The sequence below is a fragment of the Notolepis coatsorum genome (assembly GCF_963971535.1).
Source record: "Notolepis coatsorum genome assembly, chromosome: 18".
NCBI lineage: Eukaryota > Metazoa > Chordata > Actinopteri > Aulopiformes > Paralepididae > Notolepis > Notolepis coatsorum.
Genome location: NC_140182.1, coordinates 95,093,563 through 95,104,482, shown reverse-complemented (window position 1 = coordinate 95,104,482; position 10,920 = coordinate 95,093,563). Strand labels below are relative to the sequence as shown.

The 10,920-nt window shown below is 45.4% G+C and overlaps 1 protein-coding gene across 1 annotated transcript in view; it reads left to right on the top strand.

Moving 5' to 3' along the window:
• The first annotated feature begins 6,223 nt into the window (after positions 1-6,223).
• plekha5 (pleckstrin homology domain containing, family A member 5) overlaps positions 6,224-10,920 on the top strand; it is a 202,454-nt gene continuing 197,757 nt past the window's right edge. Inside the window, 3 exon segments of the mRNA XM_084335472.1 lie at positions 6,224-6,316; positions 6,419-6,495; positions 7,447-7,504. Of these exon segments, the coding sequence (XP_084191598.1) occupies positions 6,225-6,316; positions 6,419-6,495; positions 7,447-7,504 (227 nt within the window). The 5' untranslated portion in view covers position 6,224.

Sequence of the window (10,920 nt, the reverse complement as noted above, 5' to 3'; positions counted from 1 at the left end):
CAGTTTTATCCGTGCTTAACGTCTTTTTAGATGAGCTAGGAGGTCAAACGAAAGCGTAGTCCTCCAGGTGTGGAGGGGGCTGACGTTTGCGCCTAGGGCGCTCTAGTTTGGGAGAGCCGTCTGGAGAGTGTCCGCCGCTGGCCATATCAATATTAATATGATATTAAGATTACTGATACCCTCCAACTCGAAGGACCAATTGTAACTGAGGGGTTACAAAACCCTGACTGTATTAAAGATTGTGATAGATTAAACCACTGCTAGTTATGTACTTAGTATTACTTGCCAGACAGTACAACTAATTATGGCAGACACTCATAATAACACGGCACGGTGACAAAGAAATATCATTGAGGGTATTTATTATTATGCAGCAAATTGTACAGATATGAGAATTAGGGTCGCGCTTGTATTGCGAAGAATATGCATAAGTCAGTCAGTAGCAAAAGTCAGTGGGAATAGAATAATTCCTACGATGGGGCACTAGGCTAACGCCGCCTGGCGCAGGATGGCAATTATAGGGGGAAACGCTGGTACCGCTGGAGACAAGGGGTTTCCTCCCAGAGATGTAAGCTCTGGAGGAGAGAGGAATGTTCGGATACTCAGTCTGATCAATTGAAGAAGAAGGGGGTTCACGTACAGAATCCAGTCCTTGTAATCCAAAGCTCAGCCACAAAGCAATAACTGTAATCCAATTGCACGATAGCAATGATGATAGCCAGCTAGCCTCGGTCCACGAAGCCAGCCCGAAGTAGATCCTCACGGTGGTTAAATCCAAACGACAGTGGGTATTAACGATGCTCTTCTCCAAGGGTAGTACGCTCCACAATCACTATAATCCAACCAATACTGGTTCTGCAATCGCCGCCGTCGGTTCCAATATGCACATGTCCAGTAGGTTCTCCGACTAGGCCTCCTCATGTACTGGCACCAATGTATTTAGTCCACGCACACTGGCTAAGGTTCCACTAGCTAAACGAACGAACTGCTGGGTAATGCTGCACACGAACGAACTGCTGTTGGCACGATACACAATAAATTAACGACTCTTTACTTCACATTAAGCTAAGTCGAACTTGACGTTACTGCATTAAATCTGACACTTTTACTATTCACTTCGCACGTGGTTCTCAACGCTCTGTTAGACGAACTGCTTCTCACTACATTAGAATCACACTGAACTTGATGAACAGCTACTGTTCGCACCTGCCGCCGTATATATACTTAAGTGGCTTTCTAGTGCCGAACCTCAGTTCTCGTCTCGAATCAATGCGCCGTCTCCAGGCATGTTGCAACATGCCCGGACTCGCCTTTGAACCTGACTTCAGGGGCTCGCCGTCTGGCGCCGATAGCGTTATCCAATAAGGAAAGCGAATATTACTAGGATTCAAATGCAGGCTTAAAGGGATATAACGTGTATATATAAATAATATACAAGGTATATAAAACAATAAATGTAGATTCTCAGCTTTAATCTGGCCCTTCACAACAGTGACCAACCGAGCTCCAGGGTCCTGGCCACGGGCTGGGTGGTGGAAAACCCTGCGGAGCTCTGCCACGAAGTATTGCATGATGAATGTGGCACAATCCTCGAAGTTACCATTGAACAACCGTGGTTCGGAGAGACGGGGCTCCCGAGGTGCGGGATCGGGAGGCGCGGGGCCTGCCACGGCTGCGGGTGGTGCTCTGGCCGAGACTCCCTGGGCTGTCTGCAGGGTAGCCAGAGAGCCAAGGGACTCCTGAATAGGCAGGACCTGGGCTCAGAGCTCCTGTACAGCAGCCGCAGCCGCACCTAACTGTAGGCTGTGGTCATTGGTTAATTCAATCTGGACCGCCAACGCGGTTCTGACTCTGTCTGTGTCGGCTGAGGTCGACATGGTCGGGTCGTAATGTTAGGGTTTGAAACCGACCTCAAACGCACGGCACAGACAGGTAGTTCAGAGTTAGCCAAATACTAGGGTGTATTTATTTACAGAGTCAAAAAGGAGTCAAGTAACAATTTCGAAACAACAAAAAAGGAGACTGCCTTCGGCAGAGTTATCTGCGGCTCTGCAGATCCTCTTGGTGTTAGAGGTGGGGAATCGGCGTTGACGCCGTAGCGGCTCTGCAGATACTCCCAGCTTCAACTCGAGGTGGAAACGGAGAGAGAGAGAGAGATCAATAACAGTCCAACAGTACACAGAGGCAGTGCAGTTCCCTCCTCCCTTAGCTGAGTCCAGAACAAACAAAAACGATAATCTTCAGTGTTCTCCACAACACACAATTTAGCTGAGTCCAGTGCAAACAAAAACGATACTCTTCAGTGTCTCTTTTAAACACACAATTTAGCGGAGTCCAGTGCAAACAAAAAACGATACTTGACCTAGAAGTGTGCGTTGAGCAACGGACCAATCCTCACACAGAGTGATTCTTCCTATAGTGGATGGAAATTCAGAATGTTTCCTTTCAAAAGAGACCAGATTCATGCATGTGCTATAAGTATAAAGTATAATAAATTGCAGATTACTTTGTGTATGCAATTTTCAGGCGTTTTCTGAAAAATGTGCCCATCATAAACAACCGGAGCATATCTACAGGAGTTGTGGCCTTGTTGCCTCCAGATCCGCCTCAATGTGCTATTTTGTTATTTCAGTTTACCCCCCCCCCCTCCCCTATTGCTCCATTAGTTGCTGTTTTTTTTTTTATCTACTTTTTCTCCCCATTTTTTCTCCCTTCCCAATTTCGTATTATCCAATTCTTCCCTCCCCTGTCTCGAACGTTGTTAGACCATGCCTCCCACTGGTCGGCTGCAATGTGGACCACGCCTTGCATCACGTGTCCCCTCCGGTACACGAGGAAGCAGCTGTTGCATCTTTTCACCTGTACAGCGCGATCTCTCAGCGGCGAGGAGTAACGCATGGGAGGCTCACACGTCTATACTTTCTGTAGCCGCATTTCTGGCAGACGCTCTCTGATTGGCCACTGTTGCCACGCTGTGTCTTTGCCCATTTCCGCGTCGAACAGCCTGCAAACTACCTGACGTTCTATCGCCATGCTCTAAGACAAACTCTAACCTTAACCAACTTCGAAAGAGTACCTAAGCTTAACCGTTGAAAGAACTTGCCGTCACGCTCTAAGACAAACTCTAACCTTAACCAACTTCGAAAGAGTGCCTAAGCTTAACCAGTGTAGAAACAGGCGTCGGCCAATCAGAGAGCGTCTTGCCAGAAATGCGGCTACGGAAAGTATAGACGCGAGGCTCACGCTGCCCCCGCCGCTTCCTGATTCCGCCGCACAGGCGCACCAACCGACCTGTAGGAGTCGCTGTCCACAACGTCCGATCCCCACCCACCGGCTTTCCCACCCCCCAATACCGCCAATTGTATTAGTATGAACGACCAGCCAAGCCGGAAGCAACGCCGAGAGCTGGGCTAGAACCCAGCATCTCCTGCGTTAGTGGCGAGCGCCTTGCCCACTGTGCCACTTAGCCGCCCTCCATTAGTTGCTGTTGAGCACTACTTGTAAGCAGTACATTGGCTCATGGCAGCTTTTCGTCTGTGTCCTGTACTGACCGTACTGCCCTTTTGTGACACACTGTCTGTACACAGCAGGAAAAAGCATGCGTTGTGTTCAGGGGAAGCTCATGCTAAAAAAGATGTGAATGGGACACAAAATACAGTAGGTTAAATGAAGCCTTTCATTGAGTATAGCATGTTGTTCAGTCAGATGGGATTGGTTGAGAGTTGATGATATAGCAAAGTCAAACACGCCCCAGGATCCAGGCAACAGTGGATTGCACTGGAGAAATGTCTGCTGCTGCCAAACGAAGAATCAGTGGTGAACAAGATTTTCTTATGCATAAAGTCCACAACCAAATCCAAGCCAGAGTTGTGATTAATCAATAAGATATCTCGGTGTCGTAATCCGCTCTTTATATTGATTTACTCCAGGGTTCTGTGATATATCAAAAGCGAAATCTCATTTCTATCATTACCGAAAGTATGAATGCTGTGGATATTTGTCATATTCTTTGAAATTATGGTATGATGGAATCTACTGTAGACTAAGGTCAAAGAAATGTTTTTAAGAACGAGTTCAAGTTCAAGTTTTGTTTTATTTGTCACATAAAGTACATGTACATTACAGTAAAATGCTTGGTTCTGTATGAGCCCGCTGAGAATGTGCTTCATACAGTAAAAAAGTAAAAAGAATAAGGTCCAAACACTATAAATATACCATAACTTGGACTTTCAGTTAAAAGTCAATATTGTCATACGTTAGAATGGAAGTCCATCCGCTCTCAGCATCACCAGGGCAGCTGTGAACTTTTTAATCAACTGTGTAACCCATGGTATTCTGAAATAATCTGGAAAAGGAAATCGGATAGTAAGGACTGCTTCTGTAAGCATGACGGCGTATGCCGTTTTCACAGGTTCTTGGTTTTATGCAAAACAACTTTCAGCGCACATTTTAGCCTCCATTTGTCACTGTAGCAGCACTGTCTCTGTCTAACCTTAACCTAATGACAGGAGTCGTACGGCAGTTCATTACTGGAGAATGTCTTGTTCCTTTAAGGTGCTTTTGTGTATCAAGTTTCAGGTTAGCCTATAATCCAGAGAATCAGCGTCCCTGTGCTTATCCTTTCTCCTCCTCTGTGGGTCTGAATGGAAAGAAACAGGCCCATTGAGAAGAGGCACAGACTTTCATTGGAAAAAGGAGAAGTGGGGACCTTGGTTCTCAGACACTACCTCACCTCCAGATCCCAGGGGTGTACTGTAGCTACTAGCACGTATGGATCCGTATCAGGCTTTGATCCAACCAGCTCCTACCTAATTGACCATGATCATTAAGTGCTGTACGGCATTAAAAGACAAGATGGGAGAGGTGGGGGGTGGAAAATAAAGCCCCATTCTTAAAAGATGCATTTTAGACTCATAAGAATAATGATGTTATGATGGATTGAATTTAAAGGTTAGTGGTGCGTTAAAAGCATTTGGCCGCATTTACTTGTGCACTCTCTTCCCAGTCAATACTTGGCAAATTAAGATGCAAAAAGCTCAACTGCAGTAGTAGGTTGAATGTTGTCATTCTTGCCCATGCACCGGGCTCTTAAAAGAAACCAACAGCTCTTGTGTCATTAGAGAGATAACTGACTGCTCTGCCATTCCGCCTCCAGGTATAAGCCAGGATACAATGGGCTCAGTGTTTGTTTAGCATTTTGAAGAGGCAGGACATTGGTGGTTCGATATACTGATTGTTTCTTCTCTGGAGTTATTCTCCGGGAGGGGTGGGGGGGGGGGGGGGGGGGGGCTGGCAGTTGGTGTATAGGCAAATAGGTCCTCTGGGCTTTGGCCTCCCACCACCACCACCAGCTCCCTCTCTAGCCCTACCATGTGTCCAGCAGTACACAATGCAACACAATGCCAAAAAAACAGGCGAGGCACAGGTGTTGGGTGACTTGGCTTTGTATGGTGTGAAAGGCTGACACTACAGTTTCACTGCACAATGACACGAGGCGGAGACTACAACTCTAAAGGTAGTCATGGAAGTGTGTGGGTGTATACTTTACATATGTACACACACACACTTTACCTATTGCCAACTATTTTCTGGTTTGTAGACAATACCTCGACAACTGTCACAACAAGACAGTAACAACAACAGTAGGCTTAAGTTCATCCTAACATGATTTAAACAAACACTGTTCACAAACACAATGAGGCCAAGACATTGTAGTAGGTAGAGGCTATTTGCATTTCTTTCTACAAAAAATGCACCTATAGATCATTTGAATAAAATATGATGCATTCCATTTATAGCAGTTATAGTCTGATTGATTGAATTGATTGAAAACTTTATTAACAGATTGCAGAATGGGTACAGTACAGTACAGCTCAATACACACAATTGTTAAGGGGATGTAGACCAGAGAAATACTTTCGTCTTGTTTACATCAGGGTCCCCCATTTTCAATTCATCATAACATATTATGACATACACGACATACAGATAGACATGTATGGCATACAATACTGAATGCAATTCCCCACCACAAACAGAAAAAAAAATTACTCGATTAACCTATAAACTACTCCATCAATCAAATAATAAACTATTAGTACTGTACTTGACTCCCACAGGGGTAGTTTCGCCACCTCTCCGCCATCCGCCGTTGCCAAGGTTTCCGTGTGCGCGCCGTGAGAGCGGAGACGCGCTATCGCCGTACATACAGTACACTGCCAGACATGGCGGCGGGTCTACACCCCGAGTGGATTTCTTGTCTCCCTTCTTCTTGGAGTTATGGGGTTACTCGGGATGGACGCATCTTCTTCGTCAAGTAAATATACAATAGAGGATGGGTTTAGACGGTTGTTATATGTTTCTGATCATTCGAACACACTCGTCGGTGTAACGCAATTTTCTTATTTCTCACCAACAGCGAAGAAGCGAAGAGCACTACCTGGCTGCACCCCGTCAGCGGCGAGGCGGTGATCACCGGGCACCGGAACACTCCAGGTAAGGTGGCACCTTAGATCGCAGTCAAGTTTACTGTAGGCTATATTGTCGTGGTAAACGTTGGCGTTGCCTTCCTGTTTTGACCTACGGCTACTACACATTATAGAAATCTATGAATTGAAAATGGGGGACCTGATGTAAACAAGACTAAAGTATTTCTCTGGTCTGCAGCCCCTTAACAATTGTGTGTATTGAGCCGTACTGTACTGTACCTGTACCCATTCTGCAATCTGTTTAATAAAGTTTTCAATCATTAATTAATTCATTCATTCATTCAAACTACTGTTTTCAAACGAAATACTTAAGTTAACAAAATAGTAAGGGAGAATAACACACAGCCAGGTAGAAGTGATCATTTTCCTAACAACAAGCACAGCCCTTTCCTCTCTTTTTCTTTTTTAACCAACAACCACTCGTGTGTGTAATAAACGAATATTGCAATTAAGTTATCTTGAAAAAAATATAGTTGTTGATATAGTTGATCAACCAGGCGAAGCAATAGCTAGAGCTATCAACCAACTCGCCCTCCTCGGTGTGATCATCACTGATCTGACAGGTAAATATAGGCGATCTAGTAGCATTATATCCACCGAATCAGCTTGATCTGCCTCACCCGTGCGAGCTATTCTGTAGATATTTCGGTTTGTGTTTACAGATCATCTCTGTTGTGTGTGTGTGTGTGTGTGTGTGTGTGTGTGTGTGTGTGTATGTATGGCTCGCTCACTGCAGACAGAGCAACACATTTGAATCTACTACCGTCGCACCACGGTGAGCATGGCTGCTCGGTAACCAAGTGGCACTGCAGTCTGCAGAGCTGTGGTCTCTTCTGCACCGCGACGTGCACTTTGACAGCTGGCATCGCGTTAGTTTAATTTGACACGCAAGTCCCATCGGGTTTGTTTCTTCTACCGCTCTTTGTTGATCTGTCATTGTTTTCTCTTCCGTTCATAGACCTACCGACTGGCTGGGAGGAAGGATATACTTTCGAGGGAGCCCGGTGCTTTATCAAGTGAGTCGATATTCCACTGCCCAGCACTAGTGCACACACGTCACACCCGTCATCATAACTTCAGTTCATGCATTCGTGCAACAGGAGTTGAATGGATTCCCCCCTTTTTTATTCTTTCACCTCAGTTCATAGTTTTGCATAAATGCACAGCACAGCCCATCCACATGTCTTGAGTCTGAGTCTCTCTCTGAAAACAGGACATACTCTGACCTAAAAAGAGCATGACTGTTAAGTTGGCTCTTTTATTTGCGTTCTGTGTTGGCCTATCAGTAAAGTTAATGATTACTCTTGTGACTTGGTGCAAATAGACAGGTGGTGCAAAGTGTGGCCGGTGTCTCCTTGCAGATTGCTTTATAACAGGCTGTCCTGAGACGCCTCCTCTGAATCTATTTCCTCTTGAATAGAAGTACAATGTGTTTTTTGTTTTTTTATCTCTTGCTATTTGGTCTAGCAGAGGGATGCATGGCTTGATTAGGCATTGGGCGATTAATAGACTGGGTATTAGGCCAACCTAGCATATTGAACAGGCTTTGTATTTAAATGTCCAAATGTTATTTCACTGACAACATCCCATTCTCGGTGTGCTCGTTTAGTGCATCTGTGTGTGAGTAGAGGAAAATGACATATTCCCCCATGTCCACTAAAACTCACCAACACTCTGGTTTCCTCAACTCCGTTTCAAGTGGAACAGGATCTAGAGACGGACTACAGACAGGTTCGCCCCACGAAGGGTTAGACAGGGTCACTGTGATGGTAATTCACCTTGTTTCCTTTCTCTGCTCCACGGTAGACTAATGAATCTAATCAAAGACCATGGCGAGGACTGTCATTCAGACAGAACTGATTATTCATCATCTGCTGCTGCTCAGTGTTACACACCCTATCAGATTAAATGAAATAATCTCTCCCTGCTATGTTTCATGTCCCAATGAAATGGGTATCTCTCACCACGGAACACATAGGCTCTCTAAACGATGCTCTCTTCGGCAGAAATGCATGAATGCTTCTGGATTATGATTGAAGGCATTGCAACACACAGGCTAAGAAATTAGAATACTGTGCTGCTGCTATTTCCTCGCAGCATCCCCCCCCTCGCTCATACACTTCCCCTTGAATCTGTAGAGCTTCATAATGGCAGGCAGTGGAACTGAGAAGCAGTCATTTGATATTCCAGTACTAAATCACTGGCTCCCCAGTGCACAACAGACTGGGGCGACCAGACCACATTCATTAATTGGAGGCTGTTTTGTCTGCCACATCCCTCTACACAGTAACTTTATCTATAGGACACGTTACAAACAACATGTTGATGCAATGTTAACAGTTGGGAGGCTGCCAGGTCGACTCCTCAGACCGCACACAGACTGCGGCGCAAGTGTGGTCGCAAGTGCCAAGTGGGAGAGGTTGAACTTGGTCTGAACCTGAGGAATGTTGGGACCAGAGGACCTGGTGTGACCTCACCATCAGTCCATGCATGACCGAGACTGCCACACGCTGGTCGTCTCTCTTTCACCAGACACACTAGAAGTTCCTCTCTGGTATTCTACTACAGCAACTATTCATTAGGATCCTAGGGCCGCGGTCACCGGGGTTCTCTGCACTTAGGTGCCAGAGGAGCTTAAGTGAAATGCCTCCGGGATCTAATTGAGTCAGCCCCTCAGTCATTCGTCATTATGATGGCCCTATCTATGGTGTCTTCTTTATGCCTGTGGAATCGGACCGTTTACAGCTTTGTCTGTAGATTTTATTTTGTCTTTGTGTTGACGTGGCGGGTGGTGGTGATAAGTTCATGTGATAACGACTGATAACGGGTCGGCGCTAGAGACATTTCTAGGCATTGTGTGAAGCTGCCAACAAACGGCCTCTGAAAAGCTGAGCGATCCCTCCAAAACCACCCGTCTACAGACAACCCACATAGTTAGAAGTTGTATCATGCAGTCTGACTACTTTAGACGTTTTATCACGTAGTCCGATTGCTTTATCAATTCAGTATTACGGTCCCTTTTCCTCCTGTATTTATAGCCCACTTGAACACACCAGGCTGCAAGCCTTTTGAAGTGAATTACCTAAAAGTAAAAAAAAATCTTCAAGAGGGATTCATTCAGACTTGTGAATCGAGCCTTTTTTTTTTTTTTTTTAAGTCGAGTCTACAGAAGAACGTGGCCCATACAGGAGCTGGCTCTGTGGCTTGGCTATTGCCGTTGGGTCACCCAGCGTGAGCATGAAGGAGCAGATTGTGCTGACACAGCACCTCTCCTCTGATAGGGTGTGTTGCGGGGACGGGAGAGAGAGGGAGAGAGGGAGGGGTGTGCAGGTTGTTGGTGTGATACTGTGGACTGTAGGCACTCACTGTCCAGGGCGATTTGATTAGTTTATGGCATTGTGAGCTCCGAAACGAGTGAAGGTCAACGCGGATGTTAATCGAATCACTCGCGACTCGCTGCCCGCCTCTGACTGAGCGGCTCAGTGCTGAGTTTCCGGGTCATTTGCCGGCGGATCAGTGCCAACGCGGCTTCAAAGCCTTTTTAGTTTGGAGCGCTGCTTGTCAACTGCCAGCGCTTGTTCCCCAACCAGTGGGGGGGGTGGGATCATGGAGATGTGTTAATCTGTGAACTATGAGCTTGTTAATTTCATCCACAAGTGGACATGGACACTCAAGAGGCCATGTTTTGTGAGTGGTTTTGGCTGACGGACAGAGGAGTAGGCTTTGCTACTGTCAGGTGTTAGTGTAATCATACACAGACCTCTCCAGGTGTGGGGTGGAGCTGTTTATCTCTAAGCATAGCCAATCAGTTCAAAGTCAAAGTTTGTTGTTTTTCAAACTAGGGTTATCTGTCCAGAGGCAGTGGATATAGACCACAGTATTTATATCTCCGGTCAGAGAAAAAACACTACACTGCACGCACAGACACACACACACACACACACAGCTGAGTGATTTGGACAAAATATCATATTGCTATTACTTATACAGACATTGAGATTGTTGTAATATAATGTTTAAGATCTTGACTTTTTATAGTTTATAATGTACTTTTCCTTTTTAGATGTAGCTTAATACACTTTCAGTCGTGTATTGAAGGAATACATTTACCTGCCATCTCCCTCTGGGTTTCCTGGTGACTGACGACCAGTCTCCTTGTATTGACTTATATGTGTTTCTGGGTTTGATATGGTGAAGCAGGTCTGTCTCTTCTCAATCTCACTTTAAAAGTGACCATATTGCTGCAGTCTTTGCAATATATGGTTATTGCGTTCTTTCATATTGTGATATCAATATGAATTTGATTAATTGTTTAAGCATTACATCTAGAGATGTTCCGATACCATTTTTTCCTTTCCGATCCGATTCCGATACCTAAGCTTTGGGTATCGGCCGATACCGATACTTATCCGATACCAATGCATGCACATAA